The sequence below is a fragment of the Fundulus heteroclitus genome, chromosome 24 (assembly GCF_011125445.2).
Source record: "Fundulus heteroclitus isolate FHET01 chromosome 24, MU-UCD_Fhet_4.1, whole genome shotgun sequence".
In the NCBI taxonomy this organism is placed as follows: Eukaryota; Metazoa; Chordata; class Actinopteri; order Cyprinodontiformes; family Fundulidae; genus Fundulus; species Fundulus heteroclitus.
This window is the reverse complement of record NC_046384.1, coordinates 22,048,399-22,068,990: the sequence shown is the minus strand read 5'-3', so window position 1 is coordinate 22,068,990 and position 20,592 is coordinate 22,048,399. Positions and strand designations below refer to the sequence as shown.

Here is a 20,592-nt window from a genome sequence, read left to right as displayed (position 1 = left end):
TTTAGGACTACCATAGCAAATGAATGGCAAACGTTGACTGTCGGCTGTCGCCAATTAGCTCATTAGCTGCGTCTTAGATCGAAATACGCAGTTTGCAGCTCTGCAGACGCAAAGTTTTCCCGGTCGGCAGGTTTTGATGAAGACAAATCCTTTTCACTCAGAAGGTTTGATTTAAAATCCCCAAGCGATGAGAGACTACGACCAAGGAACTCGGAAGCTTTGCCTTTGACGGTCATGCCCACCACCAGGCGGGCGCCTTCTTCAACTTCTTCAGAAGTTGAACGATTCTAGTTGCTTTTTATTCTTCCGTCACCGTCAATACAGCCCGAACCGTAGGCTGTACCCCCACAAACTATATATCAAAACGTGCGTCTCGACGCCGCGAAGTGTGCTATTTGTACTTGATGCCATTTAAAGTTACCGTGGTGACAAAATTAACCAAAAACCACTTCTCAAAACCACTTCCTAGACACAGTTGATCTCTCAAAACTGCAGAGCTCAGCATGGCACTTTTTTTTGGTACAGGGGTTTAGGTGTTGGGCTGGTGCACCAAAGGTCGCAGGTTCGCAACCCGCTTGGGTACCGAATATTTTTTTTCTTTTTTACAAGTAACAAATAAATAATTTGAACAACTGATATAAATGAATGAATGATGAAAAAATTGCAACAGCAAGAACTAACCCCCGGCCAATACAGCACCACTCACCTGTGGGAAATGGCACTACACACCATTTTTGTCAAATGTTGAGTTCTGGGCCCAGATTTAGTGAGGCTTAGTTGCTAAAGGAGGCCGATCTGACACATGGCCTTTAGTGAGCTTTGGTGACATTAAGTATTGGCACCCCAACACACCATTTTTGTCAAATGTTGAGATCTGGGCCCAGATTTGGTGAGGCTTAGTTGCTAAAGGAGGCCAAAGTGAGCTTTGGTGACATTAAGTATTGGCACCCTTTTTGAGGAACTTCCCAGTACAGGATTTGGACCAAACTAACAGAGTACAATCACCCGGTGATACTGGACACAACCATGTTAGCGGCTAATGCTTAGCATGTTGCTAACCGGAAGTAGCTCTAGGAAGGTCTCACCAACTTCTGCTTCACAGAGTTTGTACTTCCTTTAGTAGTCTGTAATGCCTTGAACATTTTTATTCACATATTTCATTTTTTCATGCTACATTGAAGTATTTAATCATGTTTTAATAACACCAATTTTCCATGCTGCTTGGATGCAGACCTTCTCCTCTCGGCTGGTTTTTTGGTGAGGCTTAGTTGCTAAGACCTTCTCCTGTCGGCTGGTTTTGACGAAGACAAATCCTTTTCAAACTCAGAAGATTTGATTTAAAATCCCCAAGTGATAAAAGCCTACAACCAAGGAACTCGGAAGCTTTGCCTTTGACGGTTACGTGCAGAACTACCCCCCGGCCAATACAGCACCACTCACCTGTGGGAAATGGCACTACACACCATTTTTGTCAAATGTTGAGTTCTGGGCCCAGATTTGGTGAGGCTTAGTTGCTAAAGGAGGCCGATCTGACACATGGCCTTTGGTGAGCTTTGGTGACATTAAGTACTGGCACCCTTTTTGAGGAACTTCCCAGTACAGGATTTGGACCAAACTAACAGAGTACAATCACCCGGTGATACTGGACACAACCATAGACATATATAAAGAGTAGACCCCACATCGACCGCTCTCGCCTATAGGCGCTGACGAGATTTAGGGGCGCCATCTTGGGGCGGTCGACAACTCCGCTCAGTCTAATGTGTTAACCAGGTGCAGAATCAATTTTAATCAACTATAACTCGTTTAATGTTGAACTAATTTTCACATTTGTTTAGCTTAAAACTTTAAAACTATAGCTATTATAACAAATGGTCCAGTGCGTTTAAATAATCTTAGTGGGGTTAAAAGTAATAGAATATTCTGACATGATGTATGTATGTTTCAAAACACAGCCACACACACATTTTTTATAATTTTTTTATTGCTATATAAACAAACACATTTGTACATGTACATATGTACATATACTTCCCAAAAAGAACCCGTGATGGGCGAAATCTGTAAAGTAGTAACCCTTATTTTTTTTACAATTATTATATACAATTAAATACACTATAGTATATTGAAACCATAGAACAAAACCTTTTTACCGGCCCAAGCATTTGTTTAACAAATGAAAGTACTATATAAACGTTTTTTTTTATTATTATTTACAAATAAGCTGTAAAATAATAATTTTGATCAATACGAACTGAAGGCTTCAAATTGCGGAGATCAGCGTGGCCCACCGCGACCCGAGTCATTGGATTAGAACGGGAGAAAATTAAAAATTATTATAAAAAAAATACAAAGTACAGTAGGACAAATAGTGACTCGTGTGTATTTCACTGCTCTTTTGACTGAGGCGCTGCATCCGTGACTCCGGTCTGTAGCGTTTTTTTCTTCTAAAGCCCGCGGTGCAGGTGAGTTTTTTTTTTCGAGAGAAGAACACATTTTTATCGGTAGTTGTCACTCTTTTTTTCAAAAAAGATTCTTATAAACCGACACGCCACCTGATGAGAACTGTAATGAACGGCTCATCAATGCAAATCCGTGAAGCAGCGAGACCGTGAAAGGTGAACCGCAATATAGCGAGGGTTCACTATATATATATATATATATATATATATATATATATATATATATATATATATATATATATATATATATATATGCTGTTTATTCACTAATGTCTAACAACAACTTTGTATCTCCTAGTATTAGAAAACTTACATTCTGATCAAAAATATAAACAATGTCTTTTCATCTTGCTTGTGAAAAGTTATCCCTCGAGCCCTGACATAAATAATCCCTCGATTTAAACAAAAATGAGCCGCACAGTGCTGAGGCATCATTAGTGTGAGCTTGAATCAGCAGGATTAGGTATCAAGTCGACCGCCCCAAGGTGGCGCCCGTAATTCCTGCGCAGCGACAGTCAATGCGGGGTCTACTCTTATATTATGTCTATGGACACAACCATGTTAGCGGCTAACGCTTAGCATGTTGCTAACCGGAAGTAGCTCTAGGAAGGTCTCACCAACTTCTGCTTCACAGAGTTTGTACTTCCTTTAGTAGTTTGTAATGCCTTTAACATTTTTATTCACATATTTCATTTTTTCATGTTACATTGAAGTATTTAATCATGTTTTAATAACACCAATTTTCCATGCTGCTTGGATGCAGACCTTCTCCTGTCGACTGTTTTTTTTGGGGAGGCTTAGTTGCTAAAGGAGGCCGATCTGACACATGGCCTTTGGTGAGCTTTGGTGACATTAAGTATTGGCACCCTTTTTGAGGAACTTCCCAGTACAGGATTTGGACCAAACTAACAGAGTACAATCACCCGGTGATACTGGACACAACCATGTTAGCAGCTAACGCTTAACATGTTGCTAACCGGAAGTAGCTCTAGGAAGGTCTCACCAACTTCTGCTTCACAGAGTTTGTACTTCCTTTAGTAGTTTGTAATGCCTTTATCATTTTTATTCACATATTTCATTTTTTCATGCTACATTGAAGTATTTAATCATGTTTTAATAACACCAATTTTCCATGCTGCTTGGATGCAGACCTTCTCCTGTCGGCTGGTTTTGACGAAGACAAATCCTTTTCACACTCAGAAGATTTGATTTAAAATCCCCAAGTGATAAAAGCCTACGACCAAGGAACTCGGAAGCTTTGCCTTTGACGGTTACGCGCACCACCAGGCGGGCGCCTTCTTCAACTTCTTCAGAAGTTGAACGTTTCTAGTTGTTTATTAATATTCCGTCACCGTTAATTCAGCCCGAACCGTAGGCTGTACCCCCACAAACTATATATCAAAATGTGCGTCTCGACGCCGCGATTAGGGCTTTTTGTACTTGACGCCGTTTCGACTTACAGTTGGAACAGAATTCGCAAAAAACACTTCTTAACACAATTGACCTCAATAATGCTCGGCTGAGCACGACACTGGTGTTTTGGTCGAGTGGGTTAGGTGTCGGGCTGCGAAGCAGAAGATCGAAAGTTCGAATCCAAGCTGTGCCAATTTTAGAGAATTACATTTTCACCCAATATTTCATTTCCCTTTGGCTTTAAAAAACGATTTTTCAATTTAAATCAATACAGTTCACCTCATGCCTTTAACTTTTTTATTCACATATTTTATTTTTTCATGCTACATTGAAGTATTTAATCATGGTTTAATAACACCAATTTTCCATGCTGCTTCGATGCAGACCATCTCCTGTTGGCTCATTAGCAGGCTCATTTGTTGTGGTCTCTTGTCATTCACACAGAACAATAAACCGTGCCAGCCGACATGAGTTTTACAAACGGCAAAGCTTTGTCTTAAGCAGAAACGGGCCTCTACTCCGCGCTGCGTTCTCAGACCAGTGTGATCCGTTCGCGAGTGTCAGAAAGCTATGGTGCATTCAGGAGCATGGGACATTTCTAATTTACAATAATAATTTATTTTTTTTACAAGTAACAATTAAATAACTTGAACAACTGGTATAAATGAATGATGATAAAGGAATTTATTTAACATGTTTTGGGACAGTTTGTATTCAGACGTTTTAAGAAAACATTAAAGTATTTTATGTAAGCTTATTGTTTATTAATTTATTTTATATTAATACTTAATCTCCTCCTTTTCCTGTATATTCCTGCCTAAAGCATTTCGCTGGCTCTCCTTATTATTGTAAACTTTGTAATGTAACGACAGTTCAGGGACATCCTACAATTAGGCTTAGGCTACTGGAGGACACCAGGGCCAGTTTTTCTCACTCTACTGATTTCTACTGTTCTCCAGTTTTGCATTGCATTGCATTGAAATGAAAGTCACATTTCCTGCCACAGTTGTTTGCTGCTTCTCCACCGAAGCCAGGCCTGCAAGCTCTCCACCATCAGCCATCACTTATCAGTTACCCTCCTTCACTGCCTCGAATTTTAGTCATACTCAAAAACTTCTAGTTGAAAGAATAATTAATTTCATTATTATTTTCTGTTTTAAATATCCAGTCATATTCACTGAATTAGAACATCTTTTTAGAATGTTTTTTAGTCTGAAAATTACAAGTACCTTTGCAAATTAACCTTAATGCAGGTACCAAACTTGTCCTTAAACCACAATAATTGTATTTATTTTACTACTATAATGTACTATTTTTAATCTTAAATCTTATTTTTATTAGTTGGGATGGCTGCCAGCACAACACTGCATTATGTCCTCGTGACAGAAATCATCGCTAGAAAAATGCATTATCATCATTCAACAATGATTACTGAAAAAGACGTACTTCGTTCCTGCAGTTCCTATACTGTCCACGAGTGGTGCTGTGGGAGCAGACAACAAGCAGTACTCTTTAAGTTCCGGGTCAGAGGTGAACTCCTCCATCTTTTGGCTGCTATTGCTTGCTGTGCTGCCGTTTTTCCTAAATTACTGAAGGATATTGTTGAATCAAGTCTAATTAACCCAGACGAAGGGTTCCATTGGGTGTTTTCCTTGCAACTACGTGAAGGTGAGTCGTTTATTAATGTCGGTTTTATATTATGGTAGAAATGCGGTGGCTAGTCTACACGCCACTGAGCTATATGCTACACATTTTTTTTTATTTTATTTTTTTTATTAAGCAATAACATTGACATGAAAAAATACTCTCATAGAGGATGGCAAAATGTACATAAACAAACGAAGATTAATTTACAATACAAAAGTGCAAATACAAAACAACAGGGGATTTATGTCAAGACAACTATCGAAATCAAAAATAGGAGACATTGAAATATAAACAACAAAAACGGTAGGTGCAATTAGAATAGCAGAAGTTGGGAGAGGTCAAAACTCAATTTTTTTGCATGTCTGTCTTTTTTTATTTTCTTAAGAGATGAAAAAAGGTTTTAAAGTCATTGATAAACCAATGAAAGGAGGGTTGAACATTTCTCCATTTAGCACAATGGATATATTTTTACCCAACAGCAGGATGATGTTAATAGTGTCAGAAACAGGCAAAGGAAGATGGTCCATATAAAAAAGACATCATATAATGTAAATGGGGGCACATCATTAATTTTCAAACAAAGCCAATCTCTCATCTCATTCCAGAACTGTTGTGTAGTAGGACATTGGTAAAACAGATGTTCAAGAGTTTCACTGTTATTATTACAAAAGGAACATTGATCCACCTCAAAACCAAATCTTTTTTTTTTAAAGTTCTGCCACAGGATAAATTTTGTTTATGATTTTAAAATGAGTTTCTTTAACTTTAGGTAAAATGGGCCATTTAACAAATTTTGAGAAGGCTTTATCAAGCGTTTCTGGACTAACAGCAATTTCTCCCTTCCGAATAAATCTAACATAATCATGAAATTTTCTGGCTTTGAAAAAACTACTAATTAATTTATTATTGCATTTTTTATCAAGCAGATTGCATTGTGCAATCAACAATGTGGGCAGTAATGGTGGAGAATTATTATATAACCTAAAATTTTTGATCAAATGAATTAAAGGCAGTGGAATCGATTTACACAGTTTGTTATATTCTCTTAGAGAACAATTAAGATCTTTTTTTTTTAAGTCGGAATAATTTAGAAAATCGCTGTTATCATTCATTAAATCAGTAACATAAATAATGTCTTTGTTGAAACATTCCTTTTTGAATATAGATTTACGATTAAGTGTTATTACTCTATTGTTCCATAGGGTTGAATTATGGGGAGTAAAGCTGTGGGTGAATATCATTTTCCAATAATGCAAAATCTGCTTGTGAAAGTTGGACAGTTTGATTGGAATCCGGTTTACCTCAAAATCACATTTTAGAATAAAGTCTAAACCTCCTAATTTGCTAAACAAAGATCTTGGAATGTGAAACCACATAGAATTCGGATGCAACATATACGATTTTATCCAGTAAATTCTGAAGGTGCCAATCATTGATTCAATATCTGGAGCTTTAATACCACCTTTATCATAGTCTTTCAGTACTGAGACTTTTTGATGTAATGCGTTTTATTCCTCCATAAAAATTGAAAGATTACTGTGTTTGCTTTATTTATGTTTTTAGAGGATATATACAAGTAGTGGCAGGGATAAATCAGTTTGGAAATACCTTCAGTTTTGGATAGAATAGTTCTGCCAAAAATAGTAAGATCTCTGATTAACCAGTGACTGAGGGATTTTTTCATATCCAAAATACGATTAAAAATATTTGTATCTTCTCTTCTAATTAAGTTTTTTGATATTGTTAGCCCTAGGTATTTTACTTCAGTTACAACTTTAATTGAGGCAATGGAGGGGTCAGAACATGTATGAATAGGGAGTAGTTTGCATTTTTTAATATTAAGGGTTAAACCAGACGCTTCAGAGAAGATGGAGATATTATTGAGGGTTTTATCTATCATTGATTTATCTTTTAAAAGGATGCAAGTATCATCCGCAAATTGACTTATTTTAAATTCTCTATCGAAAATTGTGATACCTTGTATATCATTGGAGTTTTTAATTAATAAAGCCAGCAATTGTGTCGCTAATATGAAAAGCTTCGGGGAAATGGGACAACCCTGTCTGATTCCGCATGATATCTAAAAAAACCAGGAGTTATTCCCGGGTTTAGAGAGACCATGCTACTGATGTCAGTGTAGAGCATTTTGACTAAGTCACAAAATTTGCTTCCAAAGCCCAGAAACCGTAAAGTTTCAAGCAAAAAGGGGTGTTCAAGTGTGTCAAAGGTTTTGAAAAAGTCTAAGAGTAATATGTAGCTGTCTGTAGGAATAAAGTCTCTGTAATCTAACAGGTCAATAATTAATCTAGTATGGTTATGTATAACTCTACCTTTCACAAAGGCTGACTGACACTCATCCACTAGATTTGATAATCCCTTATCCAGTCTATCAGAGTAGATGTGAGCTAGCAGTTTATAGTCATTACATAGTAGTGTTATAGGCCTCCAATTGTCTAATAACAATTTATCTTCATTGGGCTTTGGAATTAGGGTAATAATACCTCTTTTCATTGTAGGGGACAAATGGCCAGATGAAATACATTCCAAAAGGACATTATAGAGCAGTAGTCTGATATCATTCCAAAAATGGATATAGAACTCTACTGTTAGACCATCTAATCCAGGGGATTTTCCTTTTGACATTTTTGCAATTGCTAAATCTAACTCTTCAATTTTGAGGTTGTCATCCATAAATTGCTTAAAATTCCCATCAATTATTTTCCTATATTTCCCAATTTTCTCAAAAAATATTTGACAATGCTCTACTGAAAATTTGGTTGTATACAGTTTTTTATAAAAGTTTCTTATTTCCTCCTTTACTTCGTCCTGGTTATCAATACTTTTATTATCAATAATTAACTTATTCATTTTCTTTTTCGTTTGTCTTTGTTTTTCTAAACTAAAGAAGTAGGAAGTGTTTTTTTTCCCCCTTCTTCAAGCCAGCGAGCTTTAGAGCGTATAAATGCTCCTTTTGCTTTCTCTAAATATAGATTGTCCAATTGGGTTTGAAGACTATTTAATTCAACTTGTTCATCTAAAGATAAGTCTGTTTTACATAATCTGTTTATATTCTTTATAATGTCCTGTTGTTTTTGCTTTTTTATTTTAGAGATATATTTGCTCCTAAGAATGGCAATATCTTTAATTTTGAATTTAAACCACTCCCATTTATTTAAATGAGACATTTTTGTGTGTGGCGAGTGGGGCACAAGGGAGGGATGGGGTGAATGAGTTTTTTTTTTTTTTTTTCCAGGTATGGGTGTGGTCCGCTCCCTCTCCCAAGAACATCTCAAGTCTCCAATAGGTGCGGAGCCCATCCCCCCACGTCCTGCCCTCCTCCACTTCGTTGGCGGGCGCCTTGGCCCCCTGGCGCGTTAGTTGGCTTCGGGTTTGGGGCGGGTTCCCGGGCGTGCGCCGGCCCGCTCCTGGCGGCCTCTTCGCGGGGCCTGGCCCCCCGGGGGGCGGCCGGGGCCCTCGTCGCGGGGGCGGGGCGCCCCTGGGGCCTCTGGCCCTGAGGGCCCATGGCCGGGACCACTTCAGCGGGGCTGGCTGCCGGCGGAGCCCACGGGCTCGTCTCCGCGGCTCTTGAGGGCGTCGGCATTGCGGTGGCTGGGGGATTTCCTCTGGGTCGTCTCTGCTCCTTCCTTGGGGGGGGGGGTTGCAGATATCCTGTGTCGGCCCCTCCTGGGCGACCTGCTTTAGGGACCCCTTTGGGAGTCCGGGGCTACGGGTCCCCTGACGCCTGCCTCTGTGCTCGGGGAAGGTGGGTCTTTGGTTCTCCACAATCACTATCAAGCTATTTCTGGATAATCTTCACCTAAACTAGTGCACTTTCACATCTCCAGTGGTGCTGGGTCCCAGGTATTAAGTGTTCACTTATATACAGTAATCTTATAATTTATTTATTTATTTATTTATTTATGTTGTGTCACTTTCTTTTTTTCAAATATCACATTACACATGTCAGCTTACATAATATATATGATTTAGCAATGGCATCTAGGTGTTATTCGAGTGTATCTGTTGCTTTATGTCTGTTGGTTGTGCTGTTCTTTTTGTGTCTCTTTCCAGGTGATGGAGCAGACAGAGGACGTTTTATCATTCTCTTCCTTTTATCTCCTCTTTCTTTCACCTCTACTCTTTTTTTTTTTCTTTTCTTTCACTTTTTGTTCTTCCTTTACTCTCCCATTGTCATGTCCATATAATTTGAAATTCTCCTTGCAGGAATCATAATAAAGCTATTTATAAGCATAAATCAAGTGGAGCACTATGGCGAAAGCTGTTTGCTCCACTTGTAAAAGCAAAATCTGTCGAGCTCCATCTGGCATTGAGATATCAATTCCTATTGCCATAGTGCTAGACAGGACACTGGGGAAAAAAAAAAAAATAAAAAATAAATAAATGAGACATTTCTAATTGATTAATTCCATGTAGTAAGTTTTTAGTTTCATTACAGAACTCCTCATTGTCTAAGAGGCTATTATTGAACTTCCATAAAGAAGGGGGAATCACCTTCATCCTGTCAAGTTGAAAGAAAATTGAAATGCCACAGTGATCTGTTAAAGGTGATGCCAAAATTTCACATTTATGGACTGCATTTATCAGGTTGGTAGAAATTAACCAAAAGTCTAATCTTAAGCATTGGCCATTATTGGCTGAACTAAACCATGTGTATTGTTTGGTATTGGGGTGTTTCATTCTCCAATAGTCAATCAGATCTGTTTTCATGGTGAATTCACTTATGATTTCATCATAAAAATAACTGACATCTTGGGGGAAAGCGATCCATCCAGAGGTCAGGAACCAAATTAAAATCACCCCCAGAAACAACTTTATCAGTAGTATAGATCATTTTCCATTCTTCTATCATCTTGCTCAAGGAAGCATAAAGTTGTTTGTTTTGTAACCTTCTGTTGTATCCATATACACATATCAAAATATAATTTACATCACTATATTCAATCACCATCATTATCCAGTGACCATTGATGTCACTTATGTGGTTAATCACATTTCCAGAAAACCTGTTGAACATAATCATCACTCCAGCTGAGTGTGAAGTGCCATGGCTGAAAAAAATGCTGTCTCCCCATTGTTGTTTCCAGAATTTTGTGTCTGCCTCCACTGAGTGAGTTTCTTGCAGGAAAATAATATTACTCTTTTGCTCCTTACAAAAAAGAAAAGTTGCCTTACGTTTCACATTGTTTTTCAGTCCCCTTGTATTTAAAGAAAAAAAAGATAACATTTACAAAGTACCAAAAGTGCGCTGAAAAGGATTTGCGCAGGAATGAGTAGCTTATATCCCAAACAGAACTTAGTAATAACATTTGCAACAACCCTTCGGGTAATCAAACATTTAACTAACAAGGTAAATTCACAGTACCTGTTATAGACCAATATAACTAAAGAATGTTGGTCAGTTAGGGTCCACACAATAATTGTCGATCAGAGCATAGCCCTCCTTCAGGAATGCTCTTTTCCCCTTCTTCCTGGCATCCTGGACCAGAGGCCACAGCTTGGAACGCGCATCCCGATCTTCTTTGGAAAAGTCCTCTTTGAAGCGGATATGCATCTCGCTACACACCCGCGCGTCCTTCGACTTTTTCCACACTTCATCTCTGACGGTTCTCATCCCGAACTGGATGATAATAGCCCTCGGCGTGTTGTTGGAAGTAGCCGCGGAGCCACGTTTACCCAGGCGGTGAACCGTGTCCACAGTGTCTCGCAGCCGGTCCATGGAGAGGGGAACAACTCTGGTAAGTATTCCGATGACGACTTCTCTTGTGTTTTCTCCCTCTTTTTCTGGTAATCCTGTCAGCCTCAAATTCCACCTTCTTTTGTACCGAGCCTGGTCCTCGGTTTGCTCTTTTTAGCGTGTTGTTTTCTTTTTGAAGCTCGTCGATCTTTTCTTGGAGCTGAAGAATTTCTTGTTTGTTTTCTTTTGTAGCCATGGTGTTAGCTTCAATGCGTTTATCAAAACTCTTTAACAGTTCAGTCTGTTCATCCATTTTCTCGGTCAACGCCTGAACAGCCTGGAGAATAGCGGCACCGATATTTCCATCACCTTGGGCTTTCCCCTTAATTTTTTTAGGTTTAGGGCTCTTTGTTGGCGTGTGGTCCAGCTTAATCTTACTTTTTTTGGAAGAGGCTTCGTCGACATCAATGTCTTCAATGTCGCTCTCATCACAAGCCTCGCGGAGAGCAGTGAAGTTGTAGTTATGGTCTGTCATGTTGGCAACTCAGACCGAAAGACTCAAATAAAAAGTGCTGAAAAAGCAATAATTAGAAACAAGGTTGCAAAGGAAGTGTAAGGTTGAATTCTAATGGAGGTTATGGAAAGTTGCAAAGGAATTTGCTATCTTGGGATAAAACAATACGTTTTAATCAGAGCCTGCAAAAAAGCTGCTTCTCACACCGCCATCTTGGGTCCTCTCTTATATGCTACACGTATTGGCATCTTAAAAATGGTCTTATAAGCTTAAAAGATCATTCTACTATTGTTGATTTTGTGGCCGAATACAAGATATGTTCTCAAAGCGTTAAATAAGCCCTTTGATTTTTCAACATTTTGTCTTTTAAGGATAATTTTATGTTACTTTTCATTAAATTTGTCAATGGCCTATGGAAGTCTGGAGGGATGGCAGTAAAAGCCTAACAGCAGCGCGATCTCTCCTCGGCTGCAGCGCCGGTAAAGAGCTGCGTGAAGCTGACACCCCACCCACAGAAAAAACTCAGTTAAATAGACGGAATGGTTAGTGCTTCGTTTGTGCAGGTTTGTGACGTTAAAATTAGCGTTTGTGCTATTTTGGTTTTGAAGATATTAAAGAATATTTCTTAAGGTCATCCAGAGTTCACCATCTCCCCATTTGGCTTCGAATCCGATCAAACTAGGGCTACTTCTTTTAGTGCTTTGTTTGTGCAGGTTTGTGCCGTTAAAATTATCGTTTGTGCTGCTTTGGTTTCGGAGATATTATGAATTTTAATATGACGTCATCCCAGCCCGCCGCTTCAAAATAAAGTGCTACGGTAAATCATATGTTATTGCCAACACTGGAAAAAACGTAAGTCTTTTTAATATATTTCTACTGATAAATCAGTAACATTACTATGAAGTTGTGTCATCTACCGAGCCCCCCCCCCCTACAGCATTCTTATAAAATAATTTATATATTCCTGCTTATTGGCAAAGATCTCTGGGGAAACATGTTTTTGTTTGTTTTTTTAGTTTCCTGACTGAGGGGAGTGGCTGGAACAGTCTCTGTGCAGGATGGCAGTAATTCTGCTGTGACTTGGGGAGCCGTGGTTTTATGTTTTTTGGATACAATCCGGGTTAGCACCCGAACATCCCTTTCAGACAGCTTCCTCGTGCGTCCACAGTTAATCATGTTGGATGTGGTTCGTCCTTCTTGGTGGTGTGCTGACATTACCCTGGACCCCGTGGCTCTTGATACATCACAAACACTTGCTGTCTTGGTCACAGATGCAAGGCAAGGCAAGGGAAATTTATTTATATAGCACAATTCAGTACAGAGACAATACAAAGTGCTTTACATGATTAAAATATAGCAAAATAAACACAAGTAGGAATAAAATGTAGCTACAAAATAGAATAAAAGCAAGTAGAGATAGAATGTAGAAACAAAGAAGAACATTAAAAACAGTAAAACAGTTTAACTAGAACAGTCAAAGGCAATTGTAAACAAATGTGTTTTCAATCTTGATTCAAAAGAACTCAGGCTTTCCGCACTTTTACAGTTTTCTGGAAGTTTGTTCCAGATAAGCGGAGCATAGGAACTAAATGCTGCTTCTCCTTGTTTAGTTCTGGTTCTAGGTATGCAGAGTAGGCTGGAGCCAGAAGACCTTAGTGGTCTGGAAGGTTCATACACTGATAACAAGTCTGTAATGTATTTAGGTGCCAAGCCATTTAGGGATTTATAGACTAACAGAAGTATTTTAAAGTCTATTCTCTGAGATACAGGGAGCCAGTGTAAGGACTTTAGAACTGGGTTCATGTTCTCTACTTTCTTAGTCTTAGTGAGGACGCGGGCAGCAGCGTTCTGGATCAGCTGCAGCTGTCTGATCCACTTTTTAGACAAACCTGTGAAAACACCGTTGCAGTAATCAATTCTACTAAATATAAACGCATGGATTAGTTTTTCCAGATCCTGCTGAGACACCAGTCCTTTAATCCTGGAAATATTCTTCAGGTGATAGAAAGCCGACCTTGTCACTGTCTGTAAATGCTTTTGGAGGTTTAGGTCTGAGTCCATCACTACACCAAGGTTTCAGGCCTGATCAGTGGTTTCTAGCTGAAGCGACTGAAGCTGTGTGCTAACTTTTGATCTCTCCTCTATTGGTCCAAATATTATTACTTCAGTTTTGTTTTTATTCAATTGAAGAAAGTTTTGACACATCCAGCAAGATGTGCGCCAACAATTTGTCCTCCTTTGAACTCACCCATGTCACCCATAATGTTGTGTGCATTGCAATATTTTGAGCAAAACTGTGCTCTTACCCTGCTAATTGGACCTTCACACTCTGCTCTTATTGGTTCAATGTGCAATTAATGATGATTGGCCACCAGGCTGGTCCAATTTAGCCATGAAACCTCCCACGTTAAAATGAGAGGTGTTTCAGTTTCATTGTCCAACTCCTGTACATTGTGTATTTCACTTACTGAATTGAGTTACTGAAACAATTGTCCATACTTTTATTTATTAAGATTTAATTCTAGTGTTTATGTAAGGCAGAGGTTACAAATGTAAACGTTACAACCTTTTGTTTGGACCGTTTTTGCCTTTTCTTCTTTCTATTAAAAACGGCTCTACGAAAAGAAGTGGAAACAACGCCCCCAAAATGACGCTTGTGGCCAAAAAGTGTATTATGTCAGTAGTGGTTTAGGACTACCGTAGAAAATGAATGGCAAACTTTGACTGTCGGCTGTCGCCAATTAGCTCATTAGCTGCGTCTCAGATCGAAGTACGCAGTTTGCAGCTCTGCAGACGCAAAGTTTTCCCGATCGGCAGGTTTTGATGAAGACAAATCCTTTTCACTCAGAAGGTTTGATTTAAAATCCCCAAGCGATGAGAGCCTACGACCAAGGAACTCGGAAGCTTTGCCTTTGGTGGTCATGCCCACCACCAGGCGGGCGCCTTCTTCAACTTCTTCAGAAGTTGAACGATTCTAGTTATTGTTTATTAATATTCCGTCACCGTTAATACAGCCCGAACCGTAGGCTGTACCCCCACAAACTATATATCAAAACGTGCGTCTCGACGCCGCGATCAGGGCTTTTTGTACTTGACGCCGTTTCGACTTACAGTTGGAACAGAATTCGTAAAAAACACTTCTTAACACAATTGACCTCTCAATAATGCTCGGCTGAGCACGACGCTGGTGTTTTGGTCGAGTGGGTTAGGTGTCGGGCTGCGAAGCAGAAGATCGAAAGTTCGAATCCAAACTGTGCCAATTTTAGAGAATTACATTTTCACCCAATATTTCATTTCCCTTTAGCTTTAAAAAACAATTTTTCAATTTAAATCAATACAGTTCACCTCATGCCTTTAACTTTTTTATTCACATTTTATTTTCTCATGCTACATTGAAGTATTTAATCATGTTTTAATAAGACCAATTTTCCATGCTGCTTCGATGCAGACCTTCTCCTGTCGGCTGTTGGCTCATTAGCAGGCTCATTTGTTGTGGTCTCTTGTCATTCACACAGAACAATAAACCTTGCCAGCCGACATGAGTTTTACAAACGGCAAAGCTTTGTCTTAAGCAGAAACGTGCCTCTACTCCACGCTGCGTTCTCAGACCAGTGTGATGCGTTCGCGAGCGTCAGAAAGCTATGGTGCATTCAGGAGGCCTGAGATCCCCTTTCCCGGGTTCTGTTGGTTCTGTGCTCACTCTGGTCAATCCATCTGTCAACCGCTGCCGATGAGGTCGCCTCGGATTCCTCGCCAGCTACATCTGCCGCCCTCAGCCACTAGCCACCTATCTCCATCTGAGTAGTCACATAGAGTTCTCCTGACGCTACTTCTTCCCGGTTAGGTCCGCCCAGCCTAATGGTAAGCAGCGCAACTCCTAGCAAGTTTCCTGGCTCTTATTTCAGAAGAACTCACTTGCTCTTTCTTACAGACTCTCCAGCCGTGACGTTCTGACCCAGCCGAGTCACCTGTAGTTCCGTCCATAGACCTGCCTGTTTTCCTTTAATAAAAATCTTAAAACTGTGCATTGCCTCCCGTTCGTATCTGCATGTGGGCTCGTCATCTGAAAACCATGACAAATAAATGTTTAACTGAGTAAAAGTACTGTTGAAATTGCAAATACTTTTCTTAAACTCTGAGGTTATGCATAATGTTGTGTAAAAGGGAAATCTTTTTATTATAAAAATCAACAAGTCCATGCAGTGACGTACCCATCTAGCACAAGTATGGGGCCAAGGGAATGCCATGACATGTGTGATTTATGTATTATTGGCCTAATCCTGCTTCGCTACTAAAGGCCCATTTTTACCGCGGTTTAAGATTTGATAATAAATGAGGACTCATTGATCAGAGGTAGAACGGTTCAAATACATATTTAATTCATAGAAATTAAATATGGAGACAGAGTACATACCATTACAAGATGTTGTTCTCACCGCGGTGGATAAGTCTGTCTGTCTGTCTGAAGTTCTACCAAGACATTCCTTTTCTCAACTTTAAACTCCTCCTGCATGGCTCAGAGGGAGGATGACTGATCTCCTCTCCTTCTGACCACCCCCCTCAGGGCAATAAAACTCCATGTTTATCTTACGCTGGAGCAGGAAGGGACAGGCCCCACTCTGCTTTCCTCAGTAACCCCAACTAAGATATATTTTTAATTCTCAACAACCCCTCTGTTTTGATCTCTCATAGATCAAACCAATAACTAGGCTAAACTAAGTCTATGTCTTGAAACCCTTAAACAAAATGTAAATAGTAAGATGTAATATTGTAACCCACTGTCCCCTCTGTTGGCGACTTATGAAATCAAATGAAGTTCAAATGTTCCCCTTAAATGTAAAATAACCCAAGTATAAGCTAAAAAGCTACTAAACCTATCTGAATCTCTAACCTACAATAATTAAGAAAAGTAAGCACCTTTATCCGAGAGGTGCAAGGCTAAGATAAATGTGCAACTACCAGAAACTATTATATGATCTAAATATGACTTTAAGAGTCCTAACCTAGATTAACAAATTGCTTCTTAGAAATAAAGATAACCCATGAAAGCACTACACTCAGATCAAACCACAGAATAAAAAACAGATTTTCATGCAATGCAAAACCAAGATTCTAACGATTCTAATATTGAACACCTTATGAATATGGAACTTATAAGACATATGCAGTGATTACAAAAACTCTCATTGTCTTTTTTCTCTTTTACACAATGCATTCAATTGTGGTCATGATGTCTTGCGTCTCGGAGATGTCTTCTCCTCGCCTTTAAAGAAGATGGCGTAAAGAGCCACTGTTCCAACCGCGGTCTCCACAGAACTGTATGTTAATCTTTATTAAAAATAAAAAACAAAAACAAAATAAAATGCCAGCTGCCCCTCCGTGGGTGGCTCTGCGCGTCGAGCTGCCCCGTTGCCGGATGGCACGGGTGGGTGGCAGTTGAAAACCCTTCCAGTCAGCCAGTCTTACCCGAAGGTTGGCCTGGTATTGTTCCCTTAAACCCTCTGTTTGGCTGGTACACATGGCTCTGGAATCAGATGGGCCCCTGACCTCTGGCCCACCACATCTGTCTGTTGATGACTTTAGCGCGCATCCTACGAGGTTGGGGGTTGGTAGACTCCCTTCACATTTCTCTTAATTTTATGTCTCCTGAAACTTACACGACAACCGTTTAGATATCAAATGTTGTGTGCTACCTGTAATTCCGGAGGTTGACTTCGGTCCCGAAAAGCTCCTTTCAGTCATATGGAAACATACCCTGTAATGAAATTAACTGAACACTCCCACAAGAAACACACTTCACATCTTTTTCACCCCAATTTCAATGTAGTCTGTGCACAGAATTATAGTCAATTGTGTTTAGAATTCTCCCCATTAATCTGAACCAACCTTCTTGTTGTTCCCCCTCCAGCCTATGAGAAACCTATTTTAGAAATGTAATAGTTAATGAGACATTTTATTGCAATTCCTCTTTCCTGACGCTGGGCCTCTAATTGTCCTGCAAAAGAATGCCTGCACAAAAACTTTATACCTCCGGTGGGAATCGCCATGTCTGTGGAATCTAAAATTAGTTAATTTAGTTTGAAATCAAAGTACATTTTCCTGTAATTATGTCAGAATGCTCTCTGGATTAAAGATTAAAGATTATCATTCAGCACACCACTCCACACAAAACCTTTCAGCACGTCACCACACCTCACTTCTGTACCATTTACTCCATACTCAGATGTGTATGCTGCGAAAAAGTTCCTATTTTTATTCTGAAAGGAAAAGCAAACCCTCATTTTGTTCACCTATCGTTTTATCCAGTTGTTACAAATCCTGATCCAGTTTACTGCAACAGATATTCGTGGCTTTGAATCCTTAACTAACCTACCTGACACACCAATGATTTAAAAGTAAACTAAATATGCATTAAGTTACCCTCTGTTTATCTCTGTTTTATCCAGTTTTTTGTAGTTTATATAGTTTTTCTGTTTAATTTAACATTCACTTTATTGTCCTGCTTAAACTGTTTAAGCCTTTTTTCCAAGAACCCCCCTCATAGAATCTGTCTCTAGCATATACGTGGTGTCTGACACTCTGCCCATTAAATCTAATGTATGGTTCCGGTCTGTTTTGGGAGTCAACTGAACAAACATTCCAGAGAGCCATGGGTAAGGTCTTTTGTGGGGGGTTTCTTTTTGTTTAAACAACCGTTATCTGATTTACAACACAGTTACATACCTCCGTGGGGTCCTGCACAAGAATCCTTCCCTTAAATTACTTGTGCCAAGGGTTGATATAAAGTTTAAGATCTATATAACTTTACGATATAGTGTTATCACATAAATGTTCATCATATCCCTCTGCTTGGAACAAAATTAATTTTGTTACAAAACATTAACAAAGAATAGTATTAGTCATCACAGGGAATCAATTAACTGCAAATAATTATCTGAATGGAAGTATGAAAAACACTGCCCTATATCCTGGATTCAGATCAAAACTTAATGCAATTTCATAATCCCACAGATCTGCAAGAAGTCCTCCAAAAGTTGTGTAAGATCAGTGTACCCATTGAAATAATGATTGTAAACTAATGTGCTCACAGCAAGTTGATGGTATGAAAATGCTGAACGTTCCAAGGTACTTACATACTGATAAAATATTGGGTTTTACCTGAATAAAACACCTGGTAACGGCGAATTCTGGTGAAAATCTGATATGTTTTAACAGGCAACAGTTATATTGTACAATAGAAAAATCTCAATACTTGAGAGCTATTAAGAAATAACCTAACAGATCCGTTTAACCTATGTTGTTTAAAAACATAATGTCCCAAACAGGACACATCTGTGCTTACCGAGAGGCCCATGTAATAAACCTGTCCCCTCAGGACGTTGCAACCCCCTTGCGGAAATTTATGACATGCAGTTGTTAACCAGAACTCACAGAAACCTAAGTATAAGTGGAGCACGTGAAAGTATTCCCACCCCTGTGGATTGTCTGCCCATAGAAGATATGGTAACATACACCAGCTGCTGTTTAATGGTGATCTACACGGTTAAAACTCATGTTTAAAAGGAATATATCAGTTATATAGTAAAAATTTTAAGAGACAGTGTCATGGTTGAGTTCTGGTTTAACTTCATTTTTCTGTTATTTTAATTTTTTCATCTCATGTGGGTTAGGTTTGACTTTATTTATTGTTAGTTTTCATTGTCATCAGTTATTTTCTGTCATCTTCACTTCACCTCCTCAGCAGTCAGTCACACCTGTTAACAATTTACCAGTCAATTAGCCAGACCCTTGTTCCACCTGTGAAGTGCTCTATTTAAACCTCCCTCTGCCTTCAGTTCAGCACTGGGCCGTCATCATTCCACACCTCTCCATGCCAGTCCCCGTTTTTGCCTCAGAAGAATTGTTTTTCTTGTTTAAGGTTAGTCCTGCCAGTTTCTCTAGACTGATACTCTGCTGTTTGTCCCTGGAGAAGTTCTGCTCTGTGTCCTGGTGTCTCCAAGGTTCTGCTAACCTGACTAGCCGCCCTGGAGAAGCTCAGCTCTGTGCCCTGGTGTCTCCCAAGTTCTGCTAACCTGACTAGCCGCCCTGGAGAAGCTCAGCTCTGTGCTCTGGTGTCTCCCAAGTTCTGCTAACCTGACTAGCCGCCCTGGAGAAGCTCAGCTCTGTGCCCTGGTGTCTCCAACGAACTGCTAACCTGTTGTGGCTACGGGGCCTGCTAGCCGAGCAGTTCTGAGCATTCCCGGCTGCCTGGATAGTTGTGACTCTCTTTCACTTCGGGTCGTCAGCTCCTGCCATCATTTACATCCCTGACCTTCTGCAGTCCTGAACCTCCGGTCTTCATCACTCACCACCCAGCATACTTCCTTCAATAAAGACTCAAACGTTTAGTTCCGTGTGTGCGTCCTGAGTTCATCGATAAACAAACCCTGACAGACAGTAGTATATTTTTCAAAACCGCAAACCTGTACTGCTGGTATCTGCTCAATCGGCTGCCTTAAGAAGTTATTACCTGCACCAATCCATTTGCCTAGAAGCTCAAGAGTTGGAGATACAGAAAAAATATTAGAAATCACATTCCATTAAATTTGGTCAGAAGTATATTGGTAGAAATAACAGTTTGAATTACCTTAAAAAAGTGTTTGATACCAGGCTGCGGCACCTGAGATGGACCCAGAATGACATGTAACAGATCAGGCAAACACGAGATGGAGGTGAGACTTCATATTCAAAGGCTTCCATGCATGGAACTGTACATCTCTTCCCCCAGTGTGGCAGTAGGTCGCTGCAACGTTTCTGCAAGCACCTCAGTGACAAAGTCTCAGTCCACAACTCAGTGTTTGATGAAACAGGTGGCTCCAATG

At 39.6% G+C, this 20,592-nt stretch overlaps 1 protein-coding gene across 1 annotated transcript in view; it reads right to left on the bottom strand.

The window, feature by feature from the left end:
* LOC105936497 (cyclic nucleotide-gated cation channel alpha-3) overlaps nt 1-11,259 on the bottom strand; it is a 55,823-nt gene extending 44,564 nt beyond the window's left edge. Inside the window, exon 1 of the mRNA XM_036128535.1 lies at nt 10,956-11,259. Within this exon, the coding sequence (XP_035984428.1) occupies nt 10,956-11,259 (304 nt within the window). The remainder of the gene's footprint in view (nt 1-10,955) is intronic.
* Between the last annotated feature and the right edge of the window lie 9,333 nt (nt 11,260-20,592).